The following is a 23,658-nucleotide window of genomic DNA, read 5'->3' on the forward strand; positions in this document are numbered from 1 at the left end:
CTATCTTTTTTTTCTCTATGGATGGTCTTTCATTGCCAGTTTGGTTATCCCCGCTTAAGTTGTCATCAGCCATGGCAGCATCTTCATCAATGTTCCTGAAATGGCACCAGTCAGTAGACAGCCTGGAAACTGGCAAGTTGGTTTTCAATGAATTTGGAGCTAAACCTAACAACAGTGCATCGCGAAGGGAGGATGCAACTCAATTATGGGATATGGCAGCAAAGGTTCCTTTAGTAAGGAGCAAATCCAGAAATAAACAAGTTCAAATGTTTATGATATATCACCATTGGATAGCATAGGTACATGCAGAAAAAAAAGAAAATAATGTTGCAGGCTGCAGTAGTATAATATAATATGATATAGAGCCACGGGCGGCGGAACCGTCCCGAACCACCTAGTTCGGGGCGTCCTGAGCCGTACCGGCCACGGACCGGGACGGTTCCGGCAAAATGAGACCGGCGATGGAGAGGGAGAAGGAAAAAGAGGAAAAGAGAGAGAGAGAGAGAGAGAACGGGGGAGGGAGAGAGAGGTCGAGGCCAACCGGCGGAGGCCGGTCGGGGAGCTGCCGCGCAAAGTAGGGAGCCGCGGAAGAAGGGCTCCGCTCCGGTCCCCTGTTTCATTCAAAATAGGGGCCAGAGGGGATTTAAAAAAATTAAGTCTGCAATGGGTTTGCCGACTTTCACTTAAAAACCTCAAAAATAAAATAGGTCCCATCCAGTCCCTATTTCGAACGAAACCAGAGACAGGAGCAAAGCCCTTCTTCCTTGGCTCCCCGGCAGCTCCCCGGCCTCCGCCTCTGCGCGGCGGCTTCCCGGCCCTCCGCCTCCTCTTCGTCCGCCTCCATCGGCCTCCCCCTTCTCTCTCTTTTCCACTCTCGTTCTTCCTCTCCCCCGCCTCTTCTACTGTGTCGATACATGCCCGGCACAGCACGGCACGGCGTGGGCCCATACCGACCCGTGTTGCCGGGCAACCGGTCCAGGGGCCAATACCGGCACAGCAGACCATGTATAGAACTGTCATTTCAAAATAGAGTTTGGCATATGATATGAAATTCAAATAGGGATGGCAATCGGGTTGGACTAGATACGGATCAGATCGGATACAAGATAGATCAAAAATCTGTCAATACGAATCTGATCTGTTTATTAAACCAATCAAAAACTCATATCCAAACCTGACCATTTTAGCAAACAAACTCATATCCGAACCTGACCATTTTAGCAAACATGTATCCTAATGCAACCAACAAGAGGTTGAATCAAGTTAAACGGGTTAAATGGTTAGGCATTGCCACCACTAAACCTGATACACCACAAGCCTAATTCCATACATGTTTTGTTAAAACTAAATATACATTTCAGCTGATAATGGGCCCACAAAGCATGAGGTCCATGGGGCTGAGACTTAATCAGGCCTGCATTGAACAAAATTGATCTTTTTGGGCCAATCATGGATTCAATTTTAGGTCCAAATAGTACCGGCAACGTGGTCTGGCTTGAATCTTTCATAATATTATGAACAATACTTACAAATACATAAAAACATATATAGACTTTATATGTGTTAAGGCCTGACCTATCACCATGATCCCCCACCCTTCCCTCCCAATAGCAACCAATATGGGAACGCTTCCCCAGCCCACTCCTGCCTCATCTACAACCCAATCAAGCATTTCTCCACCAGGTGGGCTACAACTAGACTCAAATCTATGAGTATAGGATTCGAGCCAGGCTCCAGCCAGACCTAAAATTTTCACAGAAATCCTATGCCAGGAGCTGATTCAAAATCGTCAATCTAGAATAGTGTTTAAAGGTTCAGCCTGCCCTTGCTCCAAGTAGCCTAACCTGAGATATTATCAGTCATAATACCTGTCCACTGTCACAAACTGAGTACATTTAACAATTCTATCCAAGCCTTTTGGCCTCACATCCAGATTTAAGAACATTACTGTTCAAAGTTCAAACTATAATGGAAAAAAGAATTCTTGCACATGAATAAAAGTATCTTACTATAAAAATGATAACAAATGGCTTTTGTATGAGCATTCCCTTACATTAGCTCCACTGAATTTATTCTCTCAAGAAAGCTTTATGTTTGAGCAAAGAAAGAAGAAAACAATGATCGTATTAAGCAGCCAACAATGTCCGTAAATTATATATGGGGAGGGCGGATTAGATCTTGTATTTATTTTCTTAGGCAAATTACACTGCATTGACAATCACCATTACTTACCTAATTGATCCACCTGTTTGTCGCAGAGAGGATGGCAAAGCACGTCTTGAGTTTTGGATCCATGGGTGCTGCAACAATGTCTTTGCATCCGGTCTTTGCATTGCATCCTAAATTGACTTTCTAAAGTTAGAAGAGGGACTAAATGGATGACAAATAGTGGACTGGGTGGGTGAGATTTGCTCTTAATTATAAACAACCTGAGGTGATAACAATTTAGTGCATTACCTTTTTAAAACATTGACGGAGAAAGTCAGTAATGTCAGGTGACAGGCCTTCAGGTATTGGAGGATGTACATCCTGAAAAATAATACCTTAAGTATGTCGTATGTCCAGGAAATAATTTTTAAAGAAAATGTCCAAGAAACACTTAAAAGTAGCCAAAAAAAAGTTATTCAAATCAGAAAGTCCACTAACACTTCCAAAAAAAGAAAAATACAAACACATAAAAACAAAAACAAAAAAACAAAAATTACAAAGAGATGTTTTGTGAATTTCATAGAAAGTAAGAGAAATTGGAAAAGAAATGTGGGTGCTAGGCTGCAAAAGGATTATAATGACTTTGATCTAAACTGTAAACCATTTGACCTAGAACCAAATGTGTGCGCATGACATGAAAAAGAGCTAGTCTAGAGTGGGCTAGATTAGAAATTATATAAAAATTATAATAACAACTTAAGCAGATGACCAAATATTGGGAGCAGCCCAAAAGAAACCTTGTAACAATCTTCTTCAACTACTGAATAATTATTGAAATTTTCTCAAATTTGTCATAAATATTTTCTTTGAAAAGTTGAACTTGCAAAATATAATGTTTACATGCAAAGTTTTTTGCAGGTTCCATGAATAAATCATGGCTGCTACTTTTCTAATCTCCTTCTACTGCCCTCCATCATACTCTTTCCAAGAAGGGTTGTTGCTTAATTGCATTAGCTTAAATGACTTCGATAATAAGCTAGCTTCCCCACCTGCCAATTTGCTTTCTAGATAGCATCTAAATCCAGACTACTGCTTAAAGTTGCCTTGGCCAAGACTCTACTGCAATCTGTACAGGGCTTACATCAAGTTCAGAGCCAATTGTGAAACTCTCAAGAACTTCAACAGATCACAGCTAGAACAGCTATACCAAAGAATAAAGGAATAATTTCTCCATGATCCAAGACCTTGTCATCCTATAGAATTTTATCCCTTTCTTGCAAAAACTAAACTCTAGTCCTCATATTCACATTTTATTATCTCACCTGCCTATAAAAGAAGAGTTTGGCATGATTACTTGACCTAAATGTAGGTTGTAGCTGCTGACTTTTGCATCTGAATCTGCACCTGGTTTGACAGCTAAATGTCAACAAGGAAATCAGACTCTTTTGGCACACTTCTTAGGACCAACAGATGAAGGTGTCCAGGGCATCATAGTTTACAAAGGAAATTTTCTGGCACCCACATGATATTGTTGTCATATTCATACTTCAACCATTAAGCAAACTGGCATATCTTAGTACTTTTTCATACAACATTACCTGGCATATACCCCAACATAAAGTATATGATAATCATCAGCAAAAGAAGGAACATTAGCCCTCCAGCCTATGATACAACATCTTTAACATCATGGGCGTGCCCTCTATCTCACTAGAAGCCTGACCTCACATATTGATAATACGAAATGCCTTTGGTAAAATTTGTGAAAATATTTTCTTCCATGATCTTTGCAAATTATCCAAGAAGCACCAACAATGGTGTAAGACAAAATGAAAACTAAAAATTAATAATGCAATGATAGAAGCATACATATGGATGCAAACACATGTGTGCACTTGTACCACACACAATAAAGAAAAGGTATTTAGAGAAAACCTGAACAATTCGAAAAAGTGCAGGCATAGGTTGAAGATCATAATATGGAGGAACACATGTGAGTAACTCAATGACAGTGCAGCCAACACTCCAGATGTCTGATGCAGCACAAACCCCAGACATTTCAATAACCTGTAAAAATTGATGATTATAAAGCAATATGGCAAACAGATGGAAACCAACTAGTAATTTGCAGAGACCACATAGAGATGGAACTCAGAAGATTTATGTTAGCTAAAGTTTAATATAGAATTAAGAACCACAAGAAGGATGTTTAGTAAAACAATTAGTTTGGTCTTTCAGATTCTAATGTAATAAATGCTAGAGTAGCACTCAAGAGGAAAGTTAGGTAACACATAGATACATACACTAATTATAGATAAACACTACTTATACATTAAAACTTGTACCTAAAGACATGCATGCATACATGTGTGTGCATCAGAGTGGAAGTTTGCAATCTCTTTTCTAGGGTAGAAAATGTGAGAGTTTGCTCAAATACCACAATTTGCAATACCTTAACAGATAATGCAAGGTAATAAAGATGACATAAATGAAGAGAGCATAAGCTTAATGTTGTAAGCATCAAAAAGAAGGGAAAAAAGGGGAAAAAACAGGTTAAGGGCAAAGTGCATATCACAGGGAAACAAAAATGAGATGTCTAAATATAAACATGAAAAAAGCTATAGGCCCCCAAGATGGTTGCAAAAAAAGAAGTTATTAGAGTGGGCTTCATAACAGAACCTTCTAATTTAGATGTCACATACACCTCAGAAAACATTCACACTTCCACTCTTTGCTTCTTTGTGCCTTTGGGACAAACACAGGTCCCAATATTAGAAGGTGTTATCTCACCCTTTCATCTAGACTTTGCATGTCTATGAAAATCTTGGAGTCATGCTACTTGCATTAGCTTATAACCATGATTGGTAAGCTAGATATACCAACATTCTGACAGCCATGTAGATTTCATGGTAGGCCCTTTCTTTAGCAAATTGTCATTGCCAAGTATAGAAGAGGCCGACAGCCAGTGATAAGATGTGCTCGGTCCATCAACGGAGCCTTCTCAACTTTTTTTGGCAATACATCCAACACTATTTTTGACGGAAGAAGGCGGATTGATAATGATGATTTCGATACTCACCATAAGCTTAGTTACTATGGTTAACCTGAAAGAGTGTTGCTAGGTCATCATAGGCCAACTCACAATGCCTAAGTATTCATTTTAAGCAAAGCATGTTGGGCAAGGCCTAAAGTTTTGGGCCCGATCAGATTGTAGGCTTGGGCATAACAAAAATTACATTGCCATCGCATAGCCTGGCCTAGAAAAAATAATACATTAGCTTATTATTAAAATATAATATACATAATAAATATATGTTTTCAAAACTATACAAGGTAAATGTTAACACATACTACCGAAGCACCTACAAGTTCCCACCCAATTTGCTTGACAGCCCCTCTTGTTTGACATTTGGCCATCCATCCAAGACATCTATTTCAACTTTTGACCTCCAGGTCTTGGTAGCAAGAAACTTCTGGCTAGGGTGTTGCACTTGCTTTGAACCTCTTGGGAATCTCATACTAACATGTACTTCCTGAGCATTTTCTTATTCTAAAATTTTTCGAGAAATCTGACCCCCTAACCTGCACTTGAATCCACTCCTGCTTCAGGTAATTAAGATATAGATATATTCCTATCTTCCCCATTTTTTACATCTCCTAACCTCTCCTACTGCATCAGATGCCTCCACCACCCTCTCAATCATCTCCTCACTTCTCTTCCTTGTCTCCCAATCTATCCTCCCTACCACCCTTCTCCCTACCCTCCCCACCCCCCTCTTGCCTGTACTCTGACTCCTGCTGCCTCCCTTGTCCTCCTCTTCATTGCCAAAATCGGGAACAGCAAAACAGATATCTTAGAAACATTTGAAGGAAGCATTTAGGTAGTGGGTGCTGGGTTCAAAATTCCTAGATGATTCTAAAGTGGATGCGCTACCATGGGTGAAAGATTCCAACTGTTAAGGTCCTCCTATCTCCACCCTCAAAGGTCAAGTAATGTCATGCCCAAGCTTTGGAAAGAAGATTATAACTGAGCTCAATCTTCATATACGAGTCCTGAGTAGGCCTAGAAAAGGCCAATATTATAAGGCTTGATGCCGAGTTATGTCCTTGCCTAACTTAGCTAGGCCTAGGTCTAATAGTGAGTTATCACCACACCATTTTGTTTAAAACCGTCCTAGACACTTAATCATATTCTAAACCCTAAGTTTCTACCTCCACCCAAATTTCCTTCCATTCTAACAACCGTTTTACCATGGCTAAACGTTGATAAATAATAACTATGAGGCCTTCCATCACTAATCACGAATGCTTGAATCCCCTTCTTAGTTTGTTTTAGTGCAATGCCAGTGGCATGCTCAAAGGGCAAGGGAAACTCTGGCTATGAGATCTAAAAGCCCAAAGGTCAGATGGAAGCCAACTTCATGAACAATAGTCCTATCCACCTTCAATAGTTGAAAACAAATGGATTACTGCATATAAAATAAATGATATCCAACTTCAACTTTTGTCATAAGAAATAAAGGGCTTAAACATGTAACATTTAAGTCATCAATATGAATGACTTCGATGGAATTATATAAGTAATTATTTAACATCATAATGTTATAATCCACTACAAAGGGCAATTGCCTAAACTATACCATTGCAACAGTCTATAGTCCTCTCATGCAAGATGTTAATATATATACAACATAAACAATTGTGTTCCAGCAATAAATATTTCAGCTCTTTAATCAAAAGAGCAAGTTGTCCATTTCTATTAAGGTTTCAATTCGAAACTATATTCTTCCATTTCATTTTCACCACTTAATTTCGCCAAGGATGTAGCTGGATACAATAGTATATATAACTACCAATTCAAAAATTTCCATGCCCTTTATTTGTTTTCACTTATTGAAATGACGTATTAGATCCAGGACATGTAGACCTAATATAGCACATTTGATATATCCACAACCAAAGCCAATGATCCAAGACACAATCAATATCAGTCCATCCAACTAGTATCATGCTGCTCCAATAAGGAATTGGGTCCTCAAATGCCCTCGGGACACCTATTCTCTCTTGGGTTAGCTCATCCTGACTCGTCCAAGTGAATACGGCTAAAACTAACTGAGACCAAGTTAGCTGGTAGCCTGGTACCAACTAGGGCAAACATATGTCGAATAAAAGAGAACAACATGCTCTTTATTTATTTTTTTTGTTCGGACTCGCACATGAGAGAGGTTAACACAGGGAAAAAGTCAGAAAGAGGAGAAAGAGGAGAGAAACGAGAGGAAGATGTGAGAGGAGGTCTTCATATACGGCCTCCTCTCAAATCCAAACTTTCCTACACCAGAATTGTTGTGCAACTCTAATAAGCATATCCAACCTTTCTTTCCTCTTCCATTTTGCCATTGCCAAAAATAAAGAAAATAAGGAAAAATCATGCCAACCTTTTTCTGTTTGACAAGAAATTGGAACATGTCATAGGGAAGGCATCAATCTCGAACACCTTATTTTAACTTTTAATGTGAATTTTATTTTTTTCTAAAATTATATTATTTGCAGAAGCAATGACTAGAAAAAATAATAGAATAATAAATGCAAGAAGAAAAACGAATTATTATTTTACTTCAAATTGATGCTTTCTTGATCATAATATAATTGATAAAGTGGTGATTTGATTAAATATATTGTTAGTTATCATATTTTCTTTAAACCACAGATGCTAGTACCTGCACCAGCACCAGAAGTCCAACCATCTGCTTAAAAATTCTAATTAAGTGCCTAAAAACTTCTAAATATTTGCGAAAAAATACAAAACTAATGTAGAAAATATAAACAAAATAAAAACGGAAGAAAAAAAGAGGAGGCATCTCAATACCATACTAGGATGCAAGCCTTCCCAAGAGTCAACACAGGATCATCCCAATACCATCCGACTTTGGACTAGACCGGGATAGGTACCAATACCGGGATTAAACCCTTGACCAAGGAAGAAGTTGTATTCTGTTCTTATTCATCTACGCAATGATGTTCATTTCTTTACTTTCATCCAAAAACATGAGTTTCATAGTGCTACAAAATAGTGTTGATAGATATCTATCTTTAAACTGTCACCATCTTTTCTTCCTTAAGAAGTTTGATTCCATGTGCTGTAAAGAAATCTCCAGGATACCATAAAGGCAAAGCTTTTGCACTATATACTATAAAATGATACAAATCAGATTAAAGTAAAGATGTCCAGGATGCAATTTATCATGTTACCTCAGGGGCCATCCAATATGGGGTTCCAACCACTGAATGTGTGTTTACATCTGCTTCAGTTAATTTTGTCGCAACGCCAAAGTCAGCAAGCTTAACAAGACCCTAAAAGAATATTTATTAAAGAGATCAGAATGATTAAAAGGAATTTTTTTAAAAAAAAGCAAGCTTTAAAAAGATTGAAAAAAATAAAAGGAAAGTTTTCTATTGTTAACCTAAAAAAATGAATACTTAATGCAAGAAAAAAAATTTCATAGCATTAGAAGTTTAGAACTAATGACAGAACTAATGAATGAAAGGTGAACAATACTAAATTTGAATGTTTACATTCAAATGGCTGATGCACTAAGTTTTTCAAGAGCAGATACCGATGCTAAAAAATAAGAGTGCCTTCTTCAATTCCTCCGTCTATTGGTGCATGCATGCCGTCAATGTGTACCTACAAGTTGGAATTTGCAAGATGTACATATAAACACAATCAAGGTCTTAAATCCCGTGGGATGGGGCTGTCCTGATTTTCCTATGGAAAGGGATGTGCCGCCGTCCCGCCCCATCCAGATGCTTGGAACAGGGCATGTCCCAAGACGTGTTGATTGGGACGCTGGACAAGGGCGGCATGGTCCTATCCCAACACTTGGGATGGTACCCCATCCCAATATCCTACAGGGCGTCCCGCCGGGACTTGAGTCCTAGCACAGAATAACCCCATATATAGTGGTGACAGTGGGTCCGACTCAGGTCAAGTTCAGCAATAACCACATTTGGACCCAAATAGATTGGTTAGATCCAGTGCAAAACCCAATTAAATATTCATACCCATACCTAATGTTGGACCAAAGAAAGGTCAGGTTTGGTTCGTGTTTCATGTGGAAATCAAGTATTTAACAAGTGAATTTGATACACATTTTAACCTTTTTTAAAATCATTTTACGCACCCAAAATACTAGCTCATGAACTATGAAACACGAAAATGATGACAAACAATATAAAAATTTGTATATAAAAATGGTCATTTAATCAACTATTGCTTTTATTACCTTAGGGTCCATGTAAGAAGACATGAAAAACAAAAAACATCCTACGATAATTAAGTTCAATATAACTACTAAATAAAAACAAATACATTGTAAAAAGAATAATAAAAATGACATGGATAAAAATTTGGACGAATAAAATGGCTACAATTGCACTACTCCCATTTTTTTCTTTTATGATTAAACTGAAAAACTGATAGATACACACACAGGCATGTATACATGTATGTATTTATATATTTATGTGTGTATGTGTGTATATATTTGTGTATATATAAATATTCAGGTCAGGTTTTGAGTTTTCAGATATGGATCTTCCTAAATCCAAACCCAACCCAATAAGCCTTCAGGCTCAATTTTGGAACCTCAACCCAACCTAATAGCTTATTGAATCTTTTTTCATACCTAAACCCTACGTTTCGAGTCAGATTCAGATTGGGTTAGTGGGTTGTCAGCCTCCCTTGACACCCCTACCACATATGTCCAGAAATTTCAAGGGAATATACTGAAACCATCAAGAAAATGTGACTCGCGGCATGGCGACCCGCACACAACCGGAATTGCACCAACTGTTAGCCCTCTTCTTCTTATATTTAAACAAAAGGGTGAAGAGAAGGCAGGCTCTTACTAGGCCCACCATCATTCCTATGGATTAGCAGGTACAAAAAGAGGAGGCCCTCACTAATGTGACCTGTCCCCTCCTAGTACTAAGGAAAAGAAGATGTGCACAACCTTGGTGGGTCCCTTTCCTCCTATAAAATAAGGAATCACTAGTACCTGCAGTAACCAAACCTATGTCCTACCTAGACCTCAACCAAGCCCGATCGGACTTGTAAGCCTGTTGGTTGGGCATGGGTCCAAGGATATGTAGTGGGCACAGGTCCTAGTGAGGAGGTACTTGGACTCGGCCTAACCGGATAGCACCCCTATAGGAAAGTGAGGAATGGGTCGATGATACAGTGCTAGATACAGCTGGCAGGTACTATGATCAATTGGACCATGCCAAACCTCCTAAGAGCCAACAGATTCAAAGTGAGAGATCCCATTCAGGGATTTTGTAGTAGAGTGGTCCTAAATATCCTTTTACTTTTTGGGCCAGGTTATCTCTTTCTAGTTGAATCTTGGAAGGGTTCCATTTGGAATCGACTTGTTTCAATTGACTAATAGAATTTTCATGGAATCTACCTCCACTCTTCTCTTCTTGTTCCTTATGCTTCTTCTCTCTCTACAGCAAAAGGGCATTGCCTATGTCCATCGGCCCTTTGTGTGCCTTATTTTTGTCTGACTATTACTCTCTCATGCACTCACATTCCATTCCATCTCTCTTTCTCAAAACCTCAGAATACTTTCACAACAAGCAAAGTGGATAGTTTTCTAGCGCTTCCATGTTAATTGCCCAAGAAATCTAACATGATATCCGAGTGCATAATTTTTATTTTTCGGCTATGTATTCTCTTCAAATCAAACTTTCAAACTCTATCTTGAGGAAAAATGCTTGGGTGATGATAATATGGGATACCTGTAACCTACACATTGAGAGGTCACAGCAACAAAATGTTAATCCTAAACAAGACAAATAATTCCCTCTGATCAATGGTTAGAAAGTGCCCAAGCCACCTGAATTTTCGTTCACATAGGTCTGAAATATATAAAACATGATGTACATTACGGAGCATCATTTTGGATAGCTAAGCATGCATTTTGGCACAAGGCATAACAATGTCAGCAAAATCTCATGAACAAATAAAGTCATACATAAATATATTACATAAGAACATGTCTTGTGCACATATATTATACACATACATTAAATAGGTATACATAAATAGATACATATACATATATACGCATACACACATACATATATAAAAATTTTTATATATACACATCTATATGTATATGTGTGTCTGTGTCAGCGTGTGTGTATTGATACGTGTCAGCATGTGTGTTTGTGTCAGTGTGTGTACCGATGTGTGTCAGCGTGTGTGTATCGATGTGTGTCAGTGTACATATACTCACGCATATATATCTATATATATACAACTATACACACACATACACATATATATGTTTGTCTATATTGCAAATATATATATATATATATATATATATATATATATGCATATATATGTATATTTACATATATGCATATGTTATCAGCACGCGTACAGTTAGCAGTAGATATGATGCTGTATATATAGACATACACACAAATAGATATATATATATAGAGAGAGAGAGAGAGATGAAATCCTGCTGAGGGATGAGGATTCCTATAAAATAAAATTAACTACTCACGATAATTGACAGATGGATATAGATAGGTTATGTCTATTTGTGTGTCATGTGCAAAGACAAATAGGTCGATAGATGAAAGAGTGTCATAAACTTCGACTAAGTAATAAAGAAATCCGGAGTAAGAAAAGTCCAAGATGAAACAATTTATACAAAATTTTTACACCCAAAAATAATCAACTTAGGAAACAAACTAAGTAATTTTTTATAATAGATTATTTTTACAAACAGATATAGAAGAGGTGCAAGACAAATAGATGCAAATATCAAAAAACATCAAGCAATTAACATATTAAGAAAGAAATAAATCCCTAATTGAAAAGAGAATTGAATAGGACATGTTTTGAAAAGGAAGTCAAAAGGATCACCTACATAATCGAGACAATCTAAGTTGAGTTCAAAGTTACCTCCTTGGTGGTCAAAATATTTGCACCCTTGATATCTCTATGGATTACACCTTGCTCATGCAGATAGACCAAACCTTCCAAAACCTGTGCATCATTAGAAATGCATTCAGGTATGAGGATTAATCAAGCAGGATTAAACAAGAAATATACTGCAGTACACACACCTGAGCAATGTAAACAGCTACCAATGATTCAGGAAATGGACCGAATTTGTTGGGCTTGATAATGTTAGCAAGTGAGCCATTTTCCACATACCTATATTGACCACACTAAATGAATGAAAAATATGCACCTTGTAAAATGTTACTTGTTTTATTAATATCAGATAATACTGATGAATTGCTGCAACAAGTGATAAAATACACAAGGGAAGAGAGGGCAGTACTCAAGAATGATGTGCAGATGGGTCTTTGTCTTCAAAGATCCAAGATACTTCACAATGTTTTTGTGGTTAAGATTCTGCAAAAAATATCAACAGCTTAAATTAGGAATATGAAGAAGCATCCTGCAGTATCCGAAACAATTTTTTGCATTGTTGCTCTCTCCAGTCAGCTGGAATTTAGAAGCATTTAAGAGCAGGGTGGTTCCGGCCGTCCCGAATCATACCGGTGGCTCACCGGTACGATTCTGGCAAAAAAACGGAATCCGTTGCCAGAGCCAGAGAAGGAGAAAGAAAGATAGGGCTAGCGGGGGAGGCAAGAAGAGAAGGCGGGACGCCGGCGGAGTGCCAGCAGAGGCCGGCCTCGGCCACGGGACGAAACAGAGTCCGGCCGTGGCCTTAAAAAAAATTGTGATTTATAAGTGAAGTCGACAAATCACAATTTTTAAGTGAAGTCGGCAAGCGATTTACCGACTTCACTTAAAAATTGCAAATTTTTTAAGGTCGCGGTTGGCCCCTGTTTCAGCGGCCGCGCTTCCTGCGGTAGAAGCCGGCCTCCTCCGGCACTCCATCGACGTCCGCCACCCACCTCCGGCCCTCCCTCCAGGCTCGATCTCTCTCTCTTTTCCTCTCTCCCACGGTCCCTCTCGATACGAGCCCGGCATGGCCCGAACCGAGTCGTCCCACCAGAGAACCAATACGGTGCCCGATACCGATTTCTCCAATTTTGTTTAAAAAATATAAATAGTTTGGCAGCATTGACATATAAACATGAGGCAATATGCAGTATAATGAATCCAGACATCCAGAAGCTTTCCATTTTCTAACATTGAAATATAAGGTTTCCACTTCCCTTAGTGCTAGTTATTTACCTGTGTTGAACCATCACACCAAAATCTCATGTTAAAGATTGTTTGAAAGGTTATCCAAATCGGTACTAGGACCTATACCGATTCGGTATGTTGCCGGTTTGGTACGGTACCGGTTCGGTGGATCATAAATTCAAGCCTTCTGGAAGGGAGGCGAACCGGTTCCGCTCTGAACCACCCAGTTCCGCTCTGAACCGCCCGGTTCAGAGCAGTTCGTGGCATTGTTTTAAAATATCAGCCAAATCGTGCCAGTTCCGCGCCGATTTGGTTCGGTACGAGGTGAACCGCACCTGGTTCGATAAACTATTATTTGAAGCTTTGCTACTTCAAACATATAAACAAATGCCAAATATGTAAGAATATATCTAAGCAACACAATAAAAATAAATGCATGATAATGGAATTGACGAGTGCAATGCCAGAAAAGACTGCACTAAATGGATTACCTTTAGTAGATCAATTTCTTGCTGAAGTAAGAATGTGCCCACCACACCAAGGAGTTTGGAAGAAAAGGAAAAGGAGGTTTGTGAGAAACATTAGAAGAACCCAAGTAATAAGCATTAAAATAACAAACAATTCTTAAATGTAGAACAGATCAGCATTGCTTAATAACCCAAAAAACATCATTGGCATGACATTATACTCTAATTATACAAAACAAATTAAAGATGCAAATAATAAAGCCTAAACATGAATAGAAATAATTGTAGGATATAGAGCAACCAACACAAAGGAGGAATTAAATCAGTCTACAGCAAACTGTTTGATCTCTATTAAGGTTTTATAGTTCCCAATGTTAAGGGTTCTATTAAGGTTTTGCAGTGTCCTGATGAAAAGAGACCTACCCGCCATAAACACTAGAATCACAAGAGGTTCATCCAAACTGGCTTATGATACGATGCAAAAAACTAAAATCAGATTAGATATTCAAAGTTGGTTCAGACAAAGTCCTGGTTTTATAGGATTTCAGTTCTATGACTGACATATATGTTAGCCAGGCCTTCCCGTAAGAGAACATATCTGTTCTTGGAAAACTAACAAAAGCTGTTTGCTTGTTCTCCCTCTTTTTTCTTTATTCTTTACTTCTCTTCTTGCCTTGAGAAGTCACCTTAGATTTAAGTTCTTTCCCACATGTTTTCTTCTTAAAAATCTAAAAGTATAACTTAAGAAAAGTTTCAAATTCAAAAATAAATTTCAAACAAAAGCCTTGTGGAGATCAATCATATTAAATATCTCCATACTAATTTGGGGTGCAAGTAGCAAGATCCTAACATGTGATGGCAATTCTGAGGGAAACAAGCCATGCTGTAACTTCAAAAACATGAGCAGCATGTCAACATATGGACCACTTTTCAACAATATAAAAGAAAATCTTGATTGGCATTTGATGAACTGTCGCATCAATGAAGATGATAGAAGTTCTTCGAATTTCAACTATTCTATCTTTCCTTGCAGTGAGGGAAAAAACACACTTGCAGACGAAGATTTAAAATATGGAGATCTACCACATTGAAAGACCTTAATTGAAGATTCAATGCGCAAAAATGTAATGATTATAGATGTACTGGTCAAAATGCTAATGATGAAGAACCACCTGGCATCTTGAAAGGTCAATAGTCAGACTGATGAAGAACCAAAGCGCACAAGGTGCATGCCGCTAAGGTCATGCTATAAACAGAGAATCAGGATCAAGCACAAGTTTCCGGATTCCTTTGACGTTGATTCAAATGATCATATGATCCGCTTCCTTCAGCAACAAATCAAGTGATTCGTAATTTACAACAAAAGATTAGAACAGCCATCCAATCATTTGACATCGAGGAAATCCTAAGCGGCCTTCAACATCAGATGGTTAGAATCTAAAGTTGTATGAATCTGCACAACATATTGATGTATGGAAAGATCCACACAACTGAAGGACTGGATATAGCAAACAGTAATCAAAAAGATCTGGATAAATCTTTGTTAGATTTTTTTTAAAATTTCAGTTTTCTGATTATGATATTTAATTACAACCATAGCTTTCTAGAGCCATAAGTAGAAATCCGGTGTCAATCTCAACTAAATTATGCGTGATTTTAGGTGTCACAGTTTGATCTATCTTTTCACCATATTATAAGGAAAAAAATGCTTAAATTTAGACAAATTTATCAAGGCCTACAAAGGTTAAAACAAGATTCACAACACAACAATCTTCCTTCAGTCAAAAACATGATCTGAGAACAAGGATAGCCTAGTTAAAACAAGTTTCAGTTATGCCTTAGTTTCTTATGGCTTGAACCATAATGACCAATATATACAGGGTAGGCTAAACTTCAGAGCATTCAGATCTCTCTGAAATTTTCATGAAATTTAAGTTTTTCCTAGTTTTTATCATTACTCTTCCTACTACTCCTCCATCTCTCTTCCTATGGGCTTGAGAACACACCTTGATTGTTCAATTTATGCCACACATTCTCAATATAAACATTTGGAGTAAAATAAAGATTTGAGTAAATCTGCATATCTGGAAAACAAAAACCAATTTCAATCTTGTTGCTATCGTCTCTATATTACAGCTCCACCCTATTAAGCCACATTAGCTCCTCAGCAATCCACAAGGGTCGCCTTTTACCTTAATTATCAAGGGAACAGCATGGTTCGGTGAAGAAATTTGCCTTGTCGAGTATACTGAGTAATGTGATGGAGTTAGGAGGTAGGAGATGGAGAAAAAGAAGGATGATTAAAAAAACAAGAGGTAGAGAATGAAAAATTGAAAAAGACTTGCTAAGACTAAGATAGTAATGTTTCCTCTGCATTCACTATCCATCGCCCCCCCCCCCCCTCTCCCACCTTCCTACCAGAGTCTCGTCGGCCATCGATTAGATGCACAAATGCAGCACCCTCCTCTTCCTTTTTTTATTCTCTGCTCTGTTCTTTCATGTTAGGGCATGGCATAGAGCGCACGAAGTCTCAGGAGGAGGTTTTCATAAAACAACCCATTGAATTTTGTGTAGCCAACATGACCTAACTCGCCCCAGACCTGTTACCAAAACTGGCTCATCTTGTCCACGTGTCACCTAACCTATATTGGCCTAACAGACCACCCGGATAACTGCTAGGGAATCAGATTACATATAGGCTCGCCAAGATCTATGAGGTGCAGCCAAGAGCAGACCTCAGTCTAGGTGGTCCAAGCAACCAACTTTTACAGCACCGTGCATTATTATGGAGAGCACGAATTATGAGTACAGTACTATCCATTACAGATTATGTTCTCGTAGCTTCATGTTCAATACTTCTTTTATTTTCATTAATGTCTCACATGGTAGCTTATAATTTTGGTGCTTAAAGTTCACACACACACACATACACATATGTTACTATAAGAGTGCACTAGTAAACTAATTAAAAGTTTACTAAATATCCATAAAATACACATATAATTGAATTGAAGTTTACTAAATAGCCATAAAATACACATATAATTGGATCGTATGTTGAAACATGCTTCAAATTCTTTCTATATAACAAGATCTTTCCATGTATATCAAGGATTTAATGTCATTTTGGAGTTTAAGTCCTTATTCATCAAAAAACTCACTTTTTGTCTTCTCAGACTTTTGTCATCAAGGTTCAAAAATTTTGGCGTCAAGTGGAACGGCCAAAACATAATCCAGAAACAAAATATCTATTGCACCCAAGGTTCGCCGTACCGGTACCGAACCCCGTACCGGTGCCGCACTAGTATAGGCATACCGAGTGTTGGTACGGTACGGTATGCGGTACGCCAGACGTACCGACATTGGTGTACCGATACCGGTACCCATCGGTACGGGTACGGTACGCTCGATACCGACCGGTACCGATCGGTACAGCGAACCTTGATTGCACCTATTTACTAATGTAACATAATACCATTAAAAAAAATTGTCTCAAACAAGTGGCAAGCACCTTTTTGAAGAGGGTCACTTCAAGAAGCCCACACAAGCTACTAGAAGCCCATGGCAAGTGACACCACAGGAAGTCCATATTCTCAACTGCAGATCATTGCAGCAAGGGGTCAACCTATCCTATTCCAAATGAGGTACAAAGTACCTTGAAATCCAACCAACATCGTAACGTAGTGGGACATGTGGTCGAAAGCAATGGGAGGCTGCATTCTGGCAGAAGATTGTGGAATTGTAACGTCACTCTAAGCTAAGCTCTTGCCAAAAAAATAAAAAAGAAACAAGAAAAGAAAAGAGAATAAAAATGTGGGATAGAGGACAAACATATAGCCTCGCTTTCTAGCTATCGCATTAATAGAGATGATTTAAAAAAGCATCACAATAGGAATATACATTTGTGACATGCTAACAAGTTGAAGATGATTACAAACCAGCACTTCAAAAGACGGAGAAAGCACTTACCATTATGATGTTAAGATCTTCTTGGGGGATATTCTCCAACGAGACCTGCTTAATCGCCACAAAGTCTCCATTCTCCAAGTCCAAACCTTTATACACGCGCCCGTACGCTCCCTTCCCAATCTCATCTCCGAGCATCTGAATCACCAACAAACCAAATGCACATGAACCCACAAAAGAACGCGGGGGATGGGGGGAGCCAAATTTTGGGAGAATCGCGCCAGAACACTCACATATTTGTTATCAAGCGTCTTCGATTTGTGGAAATGAGAGGCGGCTGCCTGCCGCGACATCTTCGAGTCCTCGAGATTGCTTCAAACCCTAGAATTGGACTCCTCCCGACCCTGTCACAGTGGAGGAAGACATTCGAAACAAAATGATCGAAACGTTCTGATGGGGAAACGAGGAAATGCGCAAAATCACCTGCATTGGTAGAACTCGCTGCAATTTCTTGGATCTTCAAGGAGAGGGGAGTGGTGAAAAAGGGCGAGGGGAGGCTGAGTAGAGCGAAATCGATGCGCGACGAGGGCGAGGGATTAGGGTTAGGGTTAGGGTTCGTCGAGTAGGGAGCCGGGAGATTGGGAGGGGATTTAAGTCCTCGGCGGGGCTTCCCCAGGGGGGATGGGGTTCGGGGAGAGATCGGGGCTCGGGTCTCTCGCTCTCCTCCGCGGGGTCTCGGATTTTCAAGGACGACGGTTGTTTAAGCGACGGGCTCGAGTTAGGAAAGCAAAGAACGGCACAGCGAAATATGCTGCCAGATGATGGACAGCTGTCCGCGTTTACCTTTCGCCAACTGGTTCGGGTTGTATCTTTCGCGCGAAAGAATGATTCACCTTCTTTCGCGACGTAAACCGTTGAATCGCGCAATATCTACTTCGAGATCTGTGAAGGCGGATGAAAAAATTTGGACTGCTTTGAGATCTGCGTGAGGAGTGATCCAGTGGTTGACGTCGCGAAAGAAGATCAACCAATTCTTTCGCGCGAAGGATACAATCCGAACACTTCGCCAACCGTCAATATGCCTTATAAAATAGCCTACGATGGGGTGGTCAAGATTCGTGCGATCATTGAGAATATCAAAATAAAAAGTAATGAATGCAATCGTACATGGTGTATTCTTTTCAAAAAACGCAAGCATTCAGAGATGCTGTGGATACATATTAAAAATGTAATCTAACAACTTGTGTACTGAATGTTTAATATAATGAGCCGTCCTGCAAATGGGCCAAATTGACCCACAACCCAACTCAACCCATGTTGGAAGACCCATGGAGCCGGGCCAGGTCAGATCGAGTCCTAAAATTAGATCTATTATATTTTTTATGTTAGATTTAGGTTTATTAAATTCAAACCCAATCCGATCCACTTGAAATTTGAGTAATTTTAGATTTTCAATCCTACGATCCGATCCGATCCGACCTGAATCAATAAAATTATTTGAGCTCGCGGGCCGCAGCCCATGAAGGTGCAAACAAGTTCTAAAGTCATGGATGGGTTAACTCGAACCGGACCCGAATTTTTTGAGTTGAGCCCAAGTTATACATGGACCCGATCCGACTCTAAATGATCCGTTGGGTCAAAAATTGTAACGGTAGATCCGACCCGACCTGACCCATTTGCACCCCTAATGGCGGCTCTTCGAAGAATTGTTTTCAAAAGAATGGAAGATGAGGGCAGCAAAAATATATTGGTAATATTGGTTTTAAATTTAAAATTTTGACGAGCTTGTTTTGATGAAGATTGGGAAATTTGGTTTCTATCTTAATTTGATATTGTAATATTTTAAGTTCTACCTTGGTTGCTCGGTATGGTTGTATTTTCAGAATATATTTTCTAGAATGGGAGGCAAGCGTTGGAAATTCTAAATATAAAACTTTATAATTTGAAGAAGCTTGAGATGAAGGTTAGGCGATTTAAATAAAAAAGAGTGCTACTTCACGATCTTGGTCTCCAGGAATCAAGCATATGACAACTTATTGCATTGAAATTGTTCTATTGAAGTGTAGAGTGAATCCTAATACATCTTAATCCTAAGATGAGAAGAACAAGTGCCTTACAATTTCCAATTTATAACAAGAGTACGGGATAAAAATAAAATTAGGTTAACACTAGTTAATTTGAACCAAATTTTGATCAAACCCGCTTGCAATGATACTTGTATGTAAGGAATCACAAAATTTTATTTTTTTGTTATGTGATTCCAAACAATATGTAAGATGAAGTGCTTCTTGTTGCATAACTTCTACAAAAGTGTTCATTAAGAAAAATTTCTAAATGAACAATAATAATGGAAAAAAAAACAAATCGGATCTAATTTCAAGCATGGGTTAATTCACCTTTCAAAGAATCAATCTATAACATTTTATCAATTAGTACGAAGCTATGACTATACATATACCATACAAATTCTAAATTTAGGTATAGTTTGTTTGGATTGGTATTGAATTGTGTAATTACAATATTAACGCTATTTATATTTAATTCATTCATCGAACAAATCATGCATGAAGATTTTGTTTAACCAGTGTCTAATATAATTCAAGATTGTAGTGCCATGAGTGCTAAGGTTAAAAGTTACATGCGATAAGCAATATCAAGAACAATTATGAATAAAGCAAGGTGAAGGAGTGTAAGGTAACTAATGCTGCACATTAATGAAGAATGATTTGATAAATCTGGTGATGAGGGTGTAAACTATAATTAGGATCATAAACAATCATAGAAGAATAGCGTACTTGGATCCATTGAATAATCTAATCAATCAAACTTGTTTCTCCCTCTTGACCCCTGTTAATAACACCCGCGATGGAGACTGATTTCTGTATTTCTTTTTTATAGGCAGAGGGTGAGATCCATGAGTTTATCCTTCCATCAAGGATAAGGAAGTTATAACTTTTCTGAAAGTGGTTACTATAATCATCTAGTAATCACCCACGATTAGTCATATGGGTCAAAATCCAATAGAGGGGACCAACACTAATTAGAGGAAAGGGACGAGGGGGAGGGGAGGGGGTAGGCTTGTGATTTGGAGGGAGAGGAAGGAATCGCGGGCCATAAATTTTGGAGATTGCTCCACTTTCTAGAACTGAGGCCAATGGCAATTTAAAAGGACCAGCAGAAAAGCTCCATGCTTGGTTACCTTATCTTCTTTCTATTCATACATAAAAAGATTCTTCTAATTAACTCTTATTTACGTATGTTGAGTTTTTTAAGCATATCTTAAATTTTGTTGCTGCTAAGCCTTATGTTCCTAGGCCCTAGGAATAGGATAAGATGGATAAGAAATTATTAGGGAAGACAGGACCTGTACCACACATGCTCCTAGAGAAGAGAGGATACGACTCTCATCCTCTTTCTTCTTTCTTTTTTTTAAAAAAAAAAAAAAGTTTGGATGAAACCTCAAAAGATCGATCTTTGCTTGGACCAAGTTAGATTATGGGATTGATCTAGATGATTTTAATTTGGATGTGCCTAGATCAGGGCCGGCTCGGGCCTTAGGCGACTTAGGCGGTCGCCTAAGGCCCCCGACCCATGAAAGGCCCCCATCCCACGGTCCCCACTGCATAGTTTTTTTTTTTTATTTAATCTGTAGCCTTCTGCCTTTTCCATCCGTCTCCAATAGCTAGAGTCGTAGCTGAGCGCCGGCCTGGGCAGTGGGCCATCAGGAAGAAAGGGATTTGGTTGGCTTGATACACGCCTGAAGCCACTCTCATCTTTCATCCCTTCTCTTTTTTGGTTTTGGTCTTGGTTTTCCTTCCCTCACATTACTCCTGACCCAGCCGGGCCATCAGGAAGAAAGGGAGATTGAAAATGGACTTCTTGGAGGAGGGTGGAGATTCTTTTAATTTTCTCCTCTCGGTTTCTTCTTCCCTCTTCCCTCTTGGGTGGTACAGAGAGAAAAGGAGGGAGGGGGTTCAATGGCTGCTGTGTGATGTTGCAGTCGCTGCTTGGGTACTCACTTGAAGGGGAGATGGTGGGATGGGACTTTTATTAATTAGATGGAGTGAATTTCCCATAATGCCCCTACTTTCTTTTATAAGGAGGCCCCTTTCTGGACAAATTCTTTTTTTTACCTTGGCCATGAAGTGCCATGAGCTGACCTTTTTCTATTCTGCACTTGCTTGACGGGGGTAAACAGTATTGTCAAGCATTATCTCAGTTATTTAATCAGTTTCATGGCCCTTCTTTTAGGGTAATTATTTTTCTGTGCTCCCATTGAAGAATTATATTAAATTAAAAAGATTTCTTGTCTGTTTTTGTTAGATTCATGCATCTTCGTTGAAATAGTGTACTTAATAGCTATCTATTTTCATATCATTTTTTAAGTATGTTATATTTATTAAAAAATTTATTATTAAAAAAAAAGGCCTCATTTATTGGATTCGCCTTAGGCCCCCAAATGTATTGGGCCGCCCTTGGACTAGATAATATCTGGGTTGGTTTTTAAAAAGTATGGATCTTATATGGTGCAATTTTTGTATCACAGAATTTTGTACCATTGTGCATAGTCAACATATATCGTTCTCAAGTGGCTTTCATTTATGTTGGAAATATGTCCAATTATTTTTTAGCACGATTCACAGCCCGTCTCAAGGGTGAAGGAGACTGGTATTTATGGTATTGCACTCTGTAGTGCATAAGTCGTATCTCAGAAAATCCTGTCCAAACTTTGAATCTTAAATCCACATTAACCCTAGCCAAATTGAACCATTGTTGTTAGAACAATATTACAATGACACTCGCAAATGGATCTAAGCTGTTAGGTTTATAGCGCTCCAATGAAAACTAATGTCCACATGTGTGACCTTCTCTCCACACCACCCCCTACTTGACCCAACCGAAGCATTCGAGTATATAAGATTCCAGCAATGTAAACGTATAACAAGATTATAGAATTTTGGAGTAACGGCCGGCTAAATTGTCCTAGATACTGGAAGGAGACAACTGCATGTGTGAAATAAGAAAAAAACCTTAAATCAGAGTGCTATGTTTACCTCGGTCTCCCGATGACAAGTAAAATAGGGTGCATTATTTATCCACGGACACCAGACTAATGAGAAAAAGTTGCAACGATTTAGGATAATAATTATTGATTTCATTGGAAAAAATAATACTTACTTAAATAACTGCCATCATTTAGTCGTTGGCTTATTATAATGGTCATTATTTAAAGCAAATAACGGATGTTACTTTGTAGATAGGAAGCAAATAACCCAGCCCACAACCTCATCACATAAGAGTATAAGAGTTCTTTTAGCGGGAAACTAAACAAAACAAGAAGAAAACAATCCGGTAAAAAAACGTCCTATGAAGACATTAAACGTAGAATGGGAGGGTCTGCCATCATAAGGTTACTGTGGTTGGCAGAATCTAGCCCGTTAGAGCAGGATGAACTGGTGACTAGACTGCTCGAATAGTTTGTCCAGAATTAGAGGTCCAACCTGCCAGCAGAAAAAAAATATACTGAAAGTTGCCGAACTTGATCTAGCAGAGGATCCTCTGATGCTTAAGTCTGACCAAGTTTTAGTGAAACATTGGAGATATGAGATTACGAGCTATATGTAGAAGATGAAATGCAGTAAGAAAATAAACACACCTGAAGGTCCTCGGAAATCCTGCACCTTGTTCATATATATAGAAGGAAGAGGTGAAGCCATTGGCAAAAAAATATGGACGCAACCATCAAACGTGGCATAAATGTTCAAATATGCAGCACGAGCTATAACAGTCTAACAACGTGCTTCATAAATATATGCAGCTATAACTGTATTTTTAAATAAATTTTAACTGTTTTAATGTAGGTTGATTCAAGCAAATATGGTATGCTGTTATTGGTCGGCCGGTTTGGTCGGCAACATTCCATGCAACGAATCTAGGCCATGCCATTACTTT

General features: G+C 38.7%; 1 protein-coding gene across 4 annotated transcripts in view; it reads right to left on the bottom strand.

Annotated features, from left to right (window-relative positions):
- The window catches only part of LOC103705698 (MAP3K epsilon protein kinase 1-like), a 35,074-nt gene extending 16,608 nt beyond the window's left edge, over positions 1-18,466 (bottom strand). Inside the window, exons 1-12 of one of the 4 annotated variants that reach the window (XM_008789516.4) lie at positions 18,190-18,466; positions 18,000-18,110; positions 17,770-17,904; positions 13,825-13,845; positions 12,516-12,589; positions 12,295-12,385; positions 12,131-12,214; positions 8,398-8,499; positions 4,084-4,215; positions 2,458-2,529; positions 2,233-2,339; positions 2-95 (exon numbers count right to left, since the gene is read on the bottom strand). In XM_008789516.4, the coding sequence (XP_008787738.2) occupies positions 2-95; positions 2,233-2,339; positions 2,458-2,529; positions 4,084-4,215; positions 8,398-8,499; positions 12,131-12,214; positions 12,295-12,385; positions 12,516-12,589; positions 13,825-13,845; positions 17,770-17,904; positions 18,000-18,059 (972 nt within the window). In that variant the 5' untranslated portion in view covers positions 18,060-18,110; positions 18,190-18,466. Of the gene's footprint in view, position 1; positions 96-2,232; positions 2,340-2,457; positions 2,530-4,083; positions 4,216-8,397; positions 8,500-12,130; positions 12,215-12,294; positions 12,386-12,515; positions 12,590-13,824; positions 13,846-14,972; positions 15,028-17,769; positions 17,905-17,999; positions 18,111-18,189 lie in introns of those variants that run through there. The other 3 variants (XM_008789517.4, XM_039129986.1, XM_026804113.2) reach the window with 3 other exon arrangements.
- Between the last annotated feature and the right edge of the window lie 5,192 nt (positions 18,467-23,658).

The sequence above is a fragment of the Phoenix dactylifera genome, chromosome 9 (assembly GCF_009389715.1).
Source record: "Phoenix dactylifera cultivar Barhee BC4 chromosome 9, palm_55x_up_171113_PBpolish2nd_filt_p, whole genome shotgun sequence".
Classification (NCBI taxonomy): domain Eukaryota; kingdom Viridiplantae; phylum Streptophyta; class Magnoliopsida; order Arecales; family Arecaceae; genus Phoenix; species Phoenix dactylifera.